Consider the following 15,509-nt stretch of genomic DNA (forward strand, 5'->3'; position numbering starts at 1 on the left):
AACCCAGGAAATGTTTGCTGAACAAATGAATCTCCAGCTCTGAACTTGGTTCAGTTTTTCTGACCGGCTAAGTAGATTATCTTTGTCCTCTGTCAGTCTTCTTTTCCTAAAGTTGGGCCTTCACTAAAACAGAAGAGGACCATTCTACAGACAAGGAGACACACACACACACACACACACACACACACACACACACACACACACGCATGTATGTATACAGAGAGAGATCTGTATATCTGTGTATCTAATCTCTAAAGAAAATAAACTCAAGCTAAACAAGGTCATCTCCCCATTATCAACTGAAGAAGGAACCATACCCAAAGTGGCACTTGTATTTCCTCGAAATTCATTCTTGCAAAGTCTCATGAGGAAACTAGACTTCCCCACTGCAGCATCTCCAGCAAGCACAATCTTATAAGCCTTCTGTGAGCTGGAAGATTTATGGTTACCATCCACCATGTCTGTCTAGGGGACAAAAGCCAAAGTGGGTGATAAAGGTCATGCCAGTTTTCTTCCTAAAAAGTTATATGACACCGAAAATTCACAGTGTTTATGAATAAAATACCTCAGCAACTACCTACCGGTGGTGACAGTGCCGAGATGGGCTTTCTCGAAGAACTGACAACGCTGCTTTCGCTAGAGGGCCCCTGGGGCTTCCAGTCCAAGATGGAAGCCACGCCTTCTGCACCAAACGTCTCTTCATCTCTTATATCAGGAACCTAATTTTTTTATTTAAGACAGCGATTAAAAAACAAAGTCTCTCATTACACATATACATCATGGATTAGAGAGAAGAAAAATAAGTAGCTGAATCTATAGTCAGTGCTGTTAGGGAACAGAGTAGCCCCGAATGGCAATCTGTGAGAATTTCTTCTCAACTTCGTGGAGGGAAAAACCATTCGGCTGATTATGTTTCATATTTATAACCGTTAAGTCGTATTCCCATGACGGATACAAGTCAAATGGGGTGACAGATTTCTATCAAAGGTAAGGCCCAGGAGACCATGATTTCTGGGGCTTACGTCTGTGTCTGAAGCATCGCCTGCAAAGCTCTCCTGCATGCCGTGTGACCTCTGAAGTCCCCTCTGGTGCTTGTACTCCACCTCTGAGTCGTACTCATTGGAGTCTCTCAGGGTAGACAAGCCGCTGTCAAAGCAGCTCTCAGGCAGGCTGTCAACCTCACAATTCATTCTCTGCATTGGATCACAGAGGGCCAACGAGTCACAGTCCTCATCCACATAGGAAGAGCGGGATGACCTGGTGACAAAGGGGAAGAGAGATTTACCAGAGAGCTCACAAAGCTCAGGACCACACAGCAGTGGACTCCAGAAGATCAACACTCTAGCTTTGGCCAAGAACCACAATGTATTCCATGATTATGCATCAGGGGAAACAAAATGTTCAAAGCAATATCAGTTCATTCCATGCAACAATCAGTTAACATAAAGATACTCAAATCAAACATTTAACAAAAATGAAGCTGTTTTTAAAATCACTATTTCCTGATACAAAAGGAATTACAGTGTCCAGGGCATAAATGCAATCTCAAGTTGAGTTAAGAAAAATGTATGCAGAACATGTGAACCTTTTTACTCTGATGTGTTTGGAATATATTCCAAACAGCTTGTCCATTTCTGGATAACTCTCTACTTAAAAGAGATGCTGAGAACCTGGACAGCGAAGGCATCTATGGTGACGTGAGACTCAGATACAAGAAATAGTTCCGTGAACTCAGCTTAAGTCTCGTGAACTCAGCTTAAGTCTTAACAGTTTCTCTCCTCAAATACTCAAAGAGCAACACATAATGAAGAAGAATACATTCTCTCAAGTTGCACAAGACAAAATAAGGGCCAACTGATAAACTTTTCCAGGAGTCATACTTCTAAACAACATGGTGAAAAATGACAGGCAATTAGAAAGGTATGATACTGGAATATGACCTGGGAGTTTTCTGCCAGTAGGTGTTGATACAGAGTCTAGAAAGACTCCTATAGGAACGGTACTTGGATAAAGGCTAGATCCCCTGACTTCTATGGATGTTTCCATTTATCAAACTCTCTAACATCTTATAAGTGAGGCAGAAATTAACATCAAACAGGAGAATCAAAAGAAACCACATTATTTCCCTATATACTTTTGCTTTTCCATTTGATTTTCACAAAAACCTAAGTTTATGTTGAAATAAAAGCAAGGGCTATAACTCATTTAGTCACTACTACACTCTGGGGACCATTCTGGCCACTTGGCATAGACCATCTCATCAGAATGGAGAAACGGGCAGGGTATATAAGTGTACAGAGATAAAAATATTAAGAGATTAATATGCTTAGAAAACAGAAGGTGATCTCAAATATAAGTAAATATAAGCCATATAAATCTGAGAACTCAAAAATATTTTGGTGCCATTAGCAAATGTGTCAAATTAATTAAAAAGGTAATAACTTAAACCACCAAACTCTCCCTAAATATGTTGCTCATATCCTGGGGCATGTAGTCACACCATATCTGTAGCTAGCTATCTGTGTGTGTGTGTGTGTGTGTGTGTGTGTGTGTACATTTTCTTGTTGTTTTATAATTTATGAAACTCTCCTTCCAAAACTGATTTAGGTAACACTATAAGGAAACCAAGAAAACCATACTCATAATATAGTGCCAACTACTTCAACTCCATGTAATTATTGATCAGAACTTTTTTTAAAAAACTTATTCAGATTTTTGATAAGGAATGAAGAAGTGAAATCCCAAATTGAGAAATCACTTCCATGAATATCTAGACTCCAAATTAAAAATATAGGTACAGATCAGACTTTCTCAAAATCAAGTTCTAGACATACTCTTTTAAAAGTAAACTATTCTTACTTCCCCAAAGAATATTTTCATCATAATTAAATATGTACAAATATAGAACAAGTCGTATTTTTGTTACAGATCTTAGAGAAAACAAAAAACTAAAACAAATAGACAAGTTAAAACCCAGTAAGGCCACAAAAGCAATAAAATTCACAATGTGCTTTTGAGTTTTTATATTACCATCAAAAAGTAAATTTAAATGTTGATTTCTTACATCAAATTAATGACCCTCCAAAGGGGACATCAGTCCAGACCCTACTGGCCCACTGGTTCCTATTCAGGGTGATGAGCACCTGAGTGCTATGCTCTTATCTCTCTGAGCCACAGGCGTGTGATGACTTTGTCCCTTAGAACCTACTGTTGAGGAGTTCTTAGTCCAGTACTATTCAGTCTTACCCATAGTGTGTAATCTTTTCCAGAATGAACTATGGTAAAATTTCTGAAATAATTTTCAGTTATGTATCTTTTCCCTTATGTGCTTAGAATTGATCTTAAATATCAGTCCAGAAAAAGCACATTGCACCCACACATTGTTAAAAAGAAGGAGCCTGGGTGGCTCAGTCGGTTAAGCTGCGCTGACAGCTCACAGCCTGGAGCCTGCTTCAGATTCTCCCTCTCTCTGCCCCTCCCTTGCTCTCTCTCTCTCTCTCTCAAAAAATGAACATTAAAAAAAAATTTAAATAAAGATAAAAAATGTCTACTGCTTAGTAACAGAGCAACCAAGTTGCCTACAAGTCTATAAACCATCCGCATTTATTATTTCACAAATCAGTGAGCAACAAAACTTCTGATACCTGGATAGAATTTTCCTAAAAGTGACCACCAATAAGCCTTGGTAACAGACCTTTCTGAAAGGGGACCTGACCATCTTGCTATCTCCGTGATAGTAAGTACATTATTCTTGAGAACAAAAGTTCTCAAATGCAAAGGGAATGAACATGAATTGGAGGGTTGCACTGGAAATGGAGAGCTGGAAACCTAGAGTTTATGCGCTCACTTCTATTTACAAACTTTGATACACTCCAAAGTTAACTTTTTAAGTACAACAAAGGACATATGTGTTTGTACACACATGTATACATACATGTAACCTTTCAGTCCTTATCACTAGATCTCAAGCTAGGACCAATATTTCACTTCATATGATTCAGAATAGAGGTAAATTCTCACTTCAGCTTCAATACAATAGCTCACCAACACCTACTAGTCATATTTCTATTTGTTTTTAAAGTTTCCCTGCCCTTGAACACAGCTTACATATTATGCTGAGCTATTAAACATTTACAGATCACGCCAAGAGTCTCAAAATCATATACCACACGTACATCAACATCCTACACTGTAATTCCATTTATTTCCCTGAAACAGCACTCAGAGTCCATTTCTTAGGAACACGACGTGATGAGGGATGAGGTAATGGGGAGCACATGTAAAATCAAGTCATGATAACATCTTAAGGAAACTACTTTGCCCTCTCTGGGACATTTTTACTTGGAATTTTTACAGGTTTCAGAAATTTACAATAACATAGCAGAAAATAGAAATTTGTGCCCAAAGTAGATTCTACTATTTTATTAATTCACCTTTAAGGAAATTCACTTTCCTTTTAACTTTGATCCAGAATTCAAACAAAAAGTAAGTAGGTGTTAACATACCTGTCATAGCCCAGAGGTTGAGGGGAATGACCATTAAATTTGGGACTGCTTCTAGAAATTGTATTCCCTGGTGATATATTATTTATGCGCTGCAATACAAAAAATATATAAGCAATTTTTTGTTATGCCAGGTACATATAGTACATATACATATACACATATATACGACACACTAGCTAACTTCCACTGTAATTCAAATCTTGGTATCCTACATGAGTAAGTGTTGAGTACGGACGCTGAGGTAAAAACTTCAACAAGGCACCTGCACACAGTACCCTTGCCTCATTGTGTCTTCAGTCCAAGCCTTACTGCATAAGCGATAAAGGGGTATCCCAGTTCCCCACATCTGCCAGGACCCTGCAATACCAACTTCTTTGGATTTCTCTCTTCTCAAACCATAATTTGGCCGAGTGACTGACCTGTCCATATGTAAAGCTACTGCATAGGAACCCCAAACTGGAAGCTGACCTCCAAAAGTGGGAGAGGAGGATTTCTGGCATGTGCCCTCTGGGGAAGTTCCTCAAATTTCCAAGAAGGGCGTAGCTTGTTTCCACAGCAGGGTTTTAAAACTAATGCCTCCACTCTGATAATCTTACCACCATAGAAAATACTTACTGTGTCTAAATGCATGCCTCAGTCAGAAGTGCGTTCTCCCTCCTCAGAAATGAGCAGTATTTCCTTTGTACTTCTATAAGATTTCCCACTTTTTCTTATATTATTGCCATCCATGCACATCTTAACTCCCCACTACATTATAAACTCTTCTGGGACCCAGGTCACACTTTATACATCTTTCTCTGGTTTCCCTGAACATCTAACAGAGAGTCAGTTAACATCTAGGTATTTATGTCTACAGAGGGGTGGCATATTTTTTAATTTGGGAAAATGTTGCTTCTTCTCATTAAATGGAATAGTTTCTCATTATTGTAAGTTCCCCTTTAAGAAAATACATGATTTGTGGGGTGCCTGGGCAGCTAAGTCCATTAAGCAAGTCTGACTCTTGGTCTTGGCTCAGGTCATGACCTCACTGTTCATGAGTCCAAGCCCCACGTCGGGTTCTGTCCTGCCAGTGGGGTCCTGCTTGAGATTCTCTCTCTTCCTCTCTCTCTACCCCTCCCCTGTTCATGCTTGCTCTCTTTCTCTCAAAACAAACAAACAAACAAAATACTTTAAAAATAAAATACATTATTTTCATCAAAATATCCCACTATAAGAAGGAACAAAATGTATTCTAAAATTCTACTTGTGGGGCTCCTGGGTGGCTCAGTCAGTTAAGCATCTGACTTCAGCTCTGGTCATGATCTTACGGTTCGTGAGTTCAAGCCCCACATCAGGCTCTGTGCTGACAGCCCCGAGTCTGGGGCCTGTTTCAGATTCTGTGTCTCCCTCTCTCTCTGCCCCTCCCCCACTCACACTCTCTCTCTGTCTCTCAAAGATACATAAATGTTAAAATTTAAAAAAAATAAAATAAAATTCTACTTGCATACCAAAGATCTGTTGAACTTGCTGTAACTGTTTTCAAGGGCACTCCTCAGGCCGTCATTACTGTCATGCAGTTTCCGGTTAGCTGTTCTACAAAGCAGATAAATTAAATAGATAGATAAGGAAAGTGGGGGTGAAAATCACTGCCTTTGCAGGCTCTCATGTTCATTCTATGGAATTACTTACCACCTCTTGCAACTTTGTACCACTCCCCTTCAAACCTCATCAACTGAGATCATAATTCATTACTAGAACTACAACTTGGTGAATCACCTCTCTTTTAAAGGTTTGGAGGCATTTAAGGAAGGAATTAGCTATGCTGTGGAATCCCCTCCCTCAGGTAGGTTCACAGTGTGAGTAGGTTTCCTGCAGGTCTCTGTTCCCTAAGTGCCTGGACCCAGCTGGCCCCCTGCACGTGTCCCAGCCAGGTGTGGATGCGATGTGTTTTATCACATTTCTTTCTCCTCCTGGCTATTCCCACATCCTACTCATGGCCTGCCACTGCCCAGGTACTAGTTAAGGTTCCAGTGTTGACTGTGGATTCAAATCCCAACACAGGCATGTACTTTCCATATAATTTATGGGAGTCATTTAAGCTGTCAAAGCCTCGGCAACCTCTTCTAAAAAATGAGGACAATAACAGAGCCCCTGCCTGAGAGCAGCCAATCTTTTCCTACTGAAGGCTTATCCATCCTTCAGATCTCAGCTCAACTGCTGCACCTGCCAGAACACTTTCTGGACCTTCCTGGTTAGGAGGAAGCTCTGTCCTGTATGCCCCTGGGGGACACGTCCATTTCCTCTGTCCCACCTCCCCTGCAGCACTTTATGTTTGTTTCTATAATTATTGATCAGTTTCCATTCTCTTTCCCTAGATGAGCCCCATATCTAGAGAGACTTTTTTTTTTCTTTTCTTTTTACTTGTACTCCATCCTCAGCTCCTGGAACACCTGACCCATAAAAGGTAATGAATGTAAATCTGCTGAATGAATGAATAAATGAATGAACAGAGTTACTATGTCAACCCTGTACCTGCTACAGGGGAGAATTAATAAGCATTGTAAATGGTGAAAAAAACAAAACAAAACAACAGGGGCTCCTGGGTGGCTCAGTGAGTTAGGCATCTGACATCGGCTCAGGTCATGATCTCAACATTCTTGAGTTTGAGCCCTGCATTGGGCTCTGTGCTGACAGCTCAGAGCCTGGAGCCCGCTTCAGATTCTGTGTCTCCCTCTCTCTCTGCCCCTCCCTCACTCACACCCTCTTTCTCACTCTCAAAAATAAACATTAAAAAAAATTTAAAAACAAACAAACAACAACAACAACAACAAAACTTGACAAGCCTGACCTTACTTCCTTTGGGAAGACAAACCAGAAGAAAATACCTGGATAGAAAAGAGAGCAGGGTGGAGGAGGGGAAGGTTTTGTGGAGAAGGCCCTCACAGGCTAGAATTACAGTAACTCAGGAGCAAAGTTGACAGGGTGGGTATAATATTTCCAGTAGGGTTTAAAAAAAAAAAAAAACTAAGAAAAATAGCCGTGTCATCAAGAACAATACACTGGGAAAGAATGATCCTTTGTACCTGGTGCTGTGGCATGAGCTAACAGGACTCCTGACAACCTCTGCTGGGCTGCAGAGGAAACCTCTGAGGTCACAGCCCTTAGTCTTTACAGAGGTATTATAACATACCACCTGACTTGCGAGGGTTTTTAGAAAATTATACTCTAGCCTCTGGATTTGAATAGTTTACTTAAGGATTAAAAGCATGAGAAAACCAAGTGGATGTGCTGGAGGCAGCATGGCGAGAAGAAATGAGCATATATCCGCAAACCCAGTATATGGCAACTTGTGTCAGATGTGGCACGGCTCTTATTAACAAAACATTAGGAAAATGTAGATGTAATGAGCATTTTATATGAGAACTTACTGGAGTATTTCGATTTGCCTCTCAAGACTATTTCGATCTTCTGTGTACTCTTGGATTATTTGCAGATCCCTGTAAAATCGTATTTTATGTTTGAACAAGAATTTGGTATTCAGTCCTGCCTCACCTGTACCTATCTTCCCAGACCCCCTTTCTCAAAGATGTGTCCCTGGCCCTGGTTTTCTAGCTCCCCGCGCTTCCCGCGCTCCTGCTCGGTTCCTCTGTGCCGTGAGCACATCCCCTCTGCTTCTTGTGCAAGTTTCTGGCTGTGTTCCTCCCAGAACATCATGACCCCTCCCCTTCTGCTAAGTCCACTCTCCCCAGGCACTCATTACCAGTCCCTTCGATCCAGCCTGCTCTCTCACCTCTGACCCTTCCCTGCTTATTCCCTGCCTTACACAATCCCAACCCAGCTACCTTCTCCTGCCTTATGATTCCTTCTCCTCTCCTTGCCTGGGCCTCCCCTCCTCACCCTGGACCGCAGAGGAGTCCGCAGGACCAGGCTTTCTCCGTCTGCTATAAACCTATGCTCAGAGATTCCTGTTGCTTTATTACAAAGCCCTGGCTGCCTCCCCATAACGTCCACTGAAAACAGCCACTCACCACCAGTCCATATTCTACCCCCATTCCTAAGTGGACAAATCCCTAAGCTTCCAAAGACTCTGAGGCTCTCAACTTTTGTTCACAATAACCTGTCTGCTCACTCTCTTGATGATAAAGCTCAAAGTTTCCCAATGGACTATAGGAATTTAAGTTCCTTAGTCAACAATTCTGGGCCCTTACATCATAGCCTTAAATTAGCTTTTACAATTTTTAATTTTGTTTAACTTTTATCTTTCCATTCAAAATATCTTTTTCTGTCCAAACGTCTGAGCACTGTTCCCCAAACAGTCTTATCTGTCCCTATGTTTGTGCCTCTGCCTTGGTTACTGCCTCACCTGGAACATCTCTGAGACTCTCTTTTTCCATCTGTGAAATAGGAATACTAAAAGTCCCTATCTCATAGGATATTCTATGGACTGAAAGAGTTAATACTAGTAAAGTACTAAGTACAGGGCCAGGCAGACGGTAATGCTACTTTTGTTACTTGCTGATGTTGCCCCTTCAGCCAACACAAACCAACTCCTTTCAACCTCAATGTCTCCTCTTTAATAAAGTTTTCACTTCTTCTGAATAAAAAGTACATTTTGCCTACCATCACATGGCAGTGAACCCCACCTGTAACACTGCTGCTGGTATTGTTTCTGACACTGCTTAGCTCTCACGTTAACTCTGTCATCTTTTGGCTTTGAATCTTTCTCAACAACATTTGATGTTCTCACAGAGCAGAGACCACATCTTTGCTTTTTTATGTATTCTACACTCATAACTCCTTATTTAGTTTAGGAGCCTGTGTACAGTAAGTACTTGCTTCACTGCTTTTCATTACAGGACTTTAATTCTGATTAAAGTTTGCAAGCAAATAAAACAAAAAGCAAGATAGTTTTCCCAAGTGTACATGTTTTATATATATGAGTGTGCATATGAATGTATGTGTATGTGTATACACATACATACATGTATGTACTCTGTGCACATATATCCATATATGCATTCACATGCAAGTGTGTGTATACAAATACATGCATTATACATTTGCACGCCTTTACCTATATAAATATACAAATATATATAAATGCATGCGTGTGTGTGTGTGTGTGTGTGTGTGTGTGTGTGTTAGGTCTTGTGTTATTAACACCATACTAATAAAACTAAAGCATATCAAAAGGAAATGACTAATCTTACTAATAAGATGCTACTTTTTCCCCTTTCATATGTTGAAGGGCCAGGATTCCCACCTTCAAAGCGCTTTAATTAGCACTGACTCCTGACACTTCATATTCTTCTGGTCCCAATAATTTAAGTATTTATTAAGTCCTGCACTGTCCTAAGCACTCAATAACTAAACTAATATGTTTGTTAAAAAAATTAAAACACAAAAATCACCAGGAAACATGACACTGAAAGTGAAAGCTTTAGAAAGAACATATCAGCAAAAGTTAATAAATAACTCTTTATTTATTTCAGTTATTACACAGCTCAGCTTCATTCACATGAATGGTCATCAAAACAAACATTCCACTCAAACTAAAGAATAAAATGGAGAGTTTCATACCTTTCTGAATTCAGACTCTGATCGGCATAATCACTTTTCAAAGCATCTAATTCACTCTGAAGAAAGGCTATGTTTGTCTGTGCTTCTAAAAGATCTTTCTTAACTTTCTGATTTTCCTGGAGAAGAGGAACAGCATGGGCAGTTAGATTCAGGAGTGTCTTCCACCTGAGAGAGTCAAGTGCAGGGGAACCTCGCGCACCAACCTTACCCCTCCACCGTTCTTCCAATCTTGGTATTCCAACAAACTATCAATTCAAGGTGATTTCAAATTATTATAAAGTATTAAAATCTCAAAGAACTAAATCCTTGAAGCTGTTCTTTTTTTTTTTTTAATGCTTGACATTTGGTGCCAAACAATAGTCAAGACCTGATCATGAGGTCCTTTAACATGTTATTGGCAAATAAACTCCAATCAAATACTTAAACATCTGTTTTACTCAATGAGAGCTACAAAAATGCTGACAAATATTCTGTGAAATTACTAGTACCTGTTACCAAGTAGATTGCCTGGTTTTTATAATAAATCCTATCACCTAATGTTTGTAAGTTTTGCACTTAAAAATAAACTAGTGTGGTTTAAAAAATGTCCATATTTTTCAAAAAAAAAAAACCACTGGGGCCTTCTGGTTCAAAATGATGGAATGATGGACTGAGCACTATTCTTTCCCTTTTGAGACCCCATTAACATGAAATACCAAATAACATGAAATAAACCAATGCAAGTTAAAAGAACGGAGGAGGGGGTCCCTCAACCATTCAGTGAATTAAATACATTTTTGGAAAATGGAAACTGGATGGAAATATGCTAAAGGGAAGAGAACAGGAGCAAAGGAGGTACAGAAGAGGCAGAGTTGAAGGTTCTGCTATAGAACAAAGGAGGAGGCAAAGGAGAAGACAGTCAGAAATGGGGCTAAAAACAGATTAAATTTTTATATTAAGGCACACCCCCCCAAGGCCATCCCCTTTATACTAGCAAATAATAGCAGATAGTTGATTCCCAAGGCAGTAATACAGGGCATGTCTTTTAAAAAATAACTGGAAGACCCTGATACTGTTAGCTACAGCTTCTCGATTATCCATACCCCACTCATTCCGGTAATCAGGGGTCCCACAGTCTGACAGTCAGCTTCACACACAGAGCTCCTAGGAAGACTCTCTTTCAGGGAAGAGGCCTTGAGGTAAACAGATCTATTTACCTAGCTGCACAGGAATCCTACACCAGCGACCTTTTAAAATGCTCAGAAATTACAGGATGACATAAGGGGAGCAAGTCTGAAAAACAATCACTCCAATAAGAACTGAAACTTTGTGGACTCCAAAATTAATATTTTCAAGGAGAAAAAACAAACTCCATGCATTGGGAACAATAAATAAGAACCTGTAAGGCATCAGTGGATGATATCATGAAGATGCCAGAGTTGGGTTTTTTGTTTGTTTGTTTGTTTGTTTGTTTTACAAGAAACCAAAAACTCAACCAGAAAATCCAAGAAAAACAAGCAATTCCACAAGAAAGTCATGATCCAAGTACAAAGCCAACTAAGATGTGGCAAAATTTGGAACTGCTGGTGCACTCCACTTTGACCATAAAGCTGGGAGCTTCCCTTCTGAACGGTACGGAGTAATGACTACAGAGAAAGAAAGGCACTTCTGCACAGCCAGCTCACTTCTGGCTCTGCAATGAGAATATTTAGACTCATAATAAAGGAAATGCTCACTACTGGCTTTCAAGAGTCCACCTAAAAACAAAATAAAGACAATTTTAAGGATGGTAACAAAACAGATGCAAATGCTGTCAACTGCGGCAACAGAAAGAGCAAAGGTATGGTCAGCAAAAGATGGGAAAGGCACAAAAAGAGGAACGCTGGAGGAAGAGAAGGGCAGTAACAGTCATCCTACAAAGCCAAGGACACAGACGGAGCTGAAGTTGTAAGAATGCAGGGTTAACAATTTCGAGTTCAAGGGCGATGCCATTACTGCTTTGAATTAAAAAATAAGTAAAAGCATTCACAATAGGAGGCACCTGGGTGGCTCAGTCACTTAAGCGTCTGACTTTGACTCAGGTCATGATCTCACAGGTTCGATTTGTGAGTTCCATTCAGAGTTGGAGCCTGGGGCCATGTGGGGCTCTGCACTGACAGCTCAGAGCCTGCTGCCCCTCCCTGCTCTGGTGCACACATGTGCACATACTATCTTTCGCTCTCAAAATTAAATAAAAAATATTTTTTAAAAATCCAGAGGAATGGGGGTGCATGGAGGGGCTCAGTCAGTTAAGTGTCTGACTTTGGCTCAGGTCATGATATCATGGTTCATGAGTTTGAGCCCCACATCAGGCTCTGTGCTGACAGCCCAGAGCCTGGAGCCTGCTTCAGATTCAGTATCTCCCTCTCTCTCTGCCCCTCCCCTGCTCGTGCTCTCAAAAATTTTAAATGTTAAGAAAAATTTTTTTAAAGTCCAAGGCAATGCTTTATACTTAAAAAAAAACCATTCACAATAGTTGGGGTATCACTGAGGATAAAAGCCTGAGTAACACCCTTGGTCAAAGGTATGTCAAAGACTTTAACTGCGGTATTAATTTCTCTCTATGCTTCCATCCCTGGAACACTGAAATAACAGCATGATTATGTCTAGGAAACAGCCATCTAAGAGAAAATGTATTTCTGTAAGTGAAAGTTGATTCTTACCATTGATAAATCATAAATTTGCTTTTTTAATGCAGCCACATCTTCCTTTTGACTTATGTGTTTTGACTGTTCTTCTAGCTGAAAAAGCAAATAAAAGTTGTGCATTTTGCAAACTCGCTTTGAATTGCTTCAGTTAAGTTTCTGAATATCCATAAGTGTAGATTCAGGAATTCTGAAAGTCTTCAATTTTCAACTTTATCAGTCATTAAACTACACATAACTCATGAGGATTTGAAAATTTGCTTTAAATAATTTAAATAATTTCAAGTTCCTGAACTTGAAAAAGGGGTTTTATCGTTTAATGAACTTCCTTCGAAACAACTGAAAAGTCCTTTTGGGAAACCTTTCAAATATTCAGCAACCTACCTTCGCTTTTTCAGTTCTGCTACATAGGAGTCTGGACCTTTAGATTCCCCAAGAACTTTTATCTGTACTTTTTATCAATCCTCTATTATGATTATTTATGAAGGCCTTAATTCTACCAGAGTCTAAGATTTTTAAAAGAGGGTTAGTGTCAGATTCAACTGTTTTCTTCACAGCGATTTCAGTAAATGCTTATTAAAATAACTGAAATCAATAAAATGTAAGTATGACATAAGGCTAATGAATACATACTTTAGTTCTGCTTTCTGGCTGACTTATTAGTATATGAATACATACACAAACTATATGAATACATACACAAGCTTTGCTTTCTTGTTGACTTGTTAGTATTACCAGACTAAACTGGCTTGGGAGCATCTCTAACATGGACAACAAAAAATATCTTCCCTACAAACAGCTTACTTACCCGGAACCTTAGGGATTTGTGGGTTTCCATTAATTGAATAGTTAGGTACTGAGCAAAAGGAATGCTGTATTTCATCAAGTCTAAGTCAAAGGCTAAGTAATCTGATGCTGGACTTTCTTCATCTTGCCAGACATCATCAACTAAAGATTTTCACACAACTATGCCGTGACTGCCGCATGGCAGACCATACGACTGTAACTAAGAAGAGCTCTTGATTTTATAAGAGGGATGTCAACTTCAGAGAAGAAAAACTGTGTGTGTGTGTGTGGCGGGGGGGGGGGTAGGATCTAGCTCCTCAGCATCAATGGCATAAGGTAATGGCAACTGTAACCAATTTGTGAACGTTTCCATAGTTCTTTAAATCCTTTAATGTTCTTACCCTATGACCCAGCAATGACACTACTAGGTATTTATCCAAGGGATATAGGAGTGCTGTTTTGAAGGGACACATGCACCCCAATGTTTATAGCAGCACCATCGACAACAAAGTATGGAAAGAGCCCAAATGTCCATCAACAGATGAGTGGATAAAGAAGACATGGTATGTATCTGTATGTATGTGTGTGTGTACACACACACACACACACACACACACACACACACACACACACATACACAATGGAGTATTACTCGGCAATCAAAAAGAATGAAATCTTGCCATTTGCAACTACGTGGATGGAACTAGAGGGTATTATGCTACGTGAAATTAGCCAATCAGAGAAAAACAAATATCATATGACTTCACTTATAGGCGAAATTTAAGATATAAAACAGATGAACATAAGAGAAGGGAAGCAAAAATAATATAAGCGAGGAGGGGGACAAAACATAAGACACTCTTAAATATAGAGAACAAACTGAGGGTTGTTGGAGAGGTTGTGGATGGGGGGGATGGGCTAAATGCGCAAGGGGCATTAGGAAAATACTTGGGATGAGCACCGGGTTCATATGTAGGGGATGAATCACTGCAATCTACTCCTGAAATCATCATAGCACTATATGCTTAGATGTAAATTAGAAAATAAAATAAATAAAAATAAAAATAAATAAATCCTTTAATGTTCCCTCACATAAATCATTGCTTGCTCTCTTGCAGAACAACCCTCAAGCAGGCAAGAAGTCTGGTGTGAGAAAGCACACACTGTGTACCAAGACCACTCCCTTGCTTATTGGCTCTGTGACTCTGTGGACAAGTTACTTCACTTCACAAGGAACTCAGCATCCTTACCTGTGAAAGTGGGAGATTTACCTATCCTCAGAGAAAGTTTGAGAATTAGATTTAAAAATTATGAAAAGGAGCTTAGTAAATCATGAAGTCAAAAAAGTATTGGTTATTACAGTTAAGCAAGACGGCCAATGATTAACCCCATATTACGGATGAGAAACTAAAGATAAGATAAAGAAGCCAATTGTCCCAGGTGTTACAGGCAGAAAGTGGCATAGTCTCAATAAGAACTCAGGTCCCAGGCTTCTGACTCATGCTCTTCGCTGACTATTTGGTCCTCATCATATGCCTTATCATGGTAAGAAATTTTGTGTCTTTCTTGTGTAACTTTCTCTTAGCCTAAAGATTTGGAAAGGCATGAGGATAACTGAGGACAGGGGCTAGGAGAATCTGTGATTCTGGCATAAACAAAGGATTGGTCCATTCAAATTCTGTAATGCAAGCATTATGTATGGTCTAACGACCTTTGGAAATCAGAGAAAAAGGCTGACATCAATAATAATTTCCCAAGAAGGCTATTGGGGAAAATTTTTAATAATTCCAGAGGTTTGAACTGCAACAGCCCACAAAATACAGTTAACTGTCCCTTAATCTCATGAATATAAACATTGGAAAGAGCTTGAAAGGTTATCATATCAACAACCAGAGAAGCAAAGTGATGTGCCAGAATCCACGGTGCTACTTTCAGGGATGATTATTTTTTAAGTATCCATTTGCCTTTTAGCCGAGATATTTCCACTAGTTATGGA

The 15,509-nt window shown here is 39.7% G+C and overlaps 1 protein-coding gene across 3 annotated transcripts in view; it reads right to left on the reverse strand.

Moving 5' to 3' along the window:
• Positions 1-15,509, reverse strand: part of RASEF (RAS and EF-hand domain containing) — a 79,690-nt gene that overhangs the window by 20,863 nt on the left and 43,318 nt on the right. For 2 of the 3 annotated variants that reach the window (XM_019815811.3, XM_003995449.6), the window contains exons 5-12: positions 12,746-12,823; positions 10,065-10,180; positions 7,913-7,981; positions 5,993-6,077; positions 4,506-4,594; positions 1,023-1,257; positions 582-719; positions 318-465 (exon numbers count right to left, since the gene is read on the reverse strand). In XM_019815811.3, the coding sequence (XP_019671370.2) occupies positions 318-465; positions 582-719; positions 1,023-1,257; positions 4,506-4,594; positions 5,993-6,077; positions 7,913-7,981; positions 10,065-10,180; positions 12,746-12,823 (958 nt within the window). The remainder of the gene's footprint in view (positions 1-317; positions 466-581; positions 720-1,022; positions 1,258-4,505; positions 4,595-5,992; positions 6,078-7,912; positions 7,982-10,064; positions 10,181-12,745; positions 12,824-15,509) is intronic. The other variant, XM_019815810.3, reaches the window with a different exon arrangement.

This window comes from Felis catus, chromosome D4, assembly GCF_018350175.1.
Source record: "Felis catus isolate Fca126 chromosome D4, F.catus_Fca126_mat1.0, whole genome shotgun sequence".
Classification (NCBI taxonomy): Eukaryota; Metazoa; Chordata; class Mammalia; order Carnivora; family Felidae; genus Felis; species Felis catus.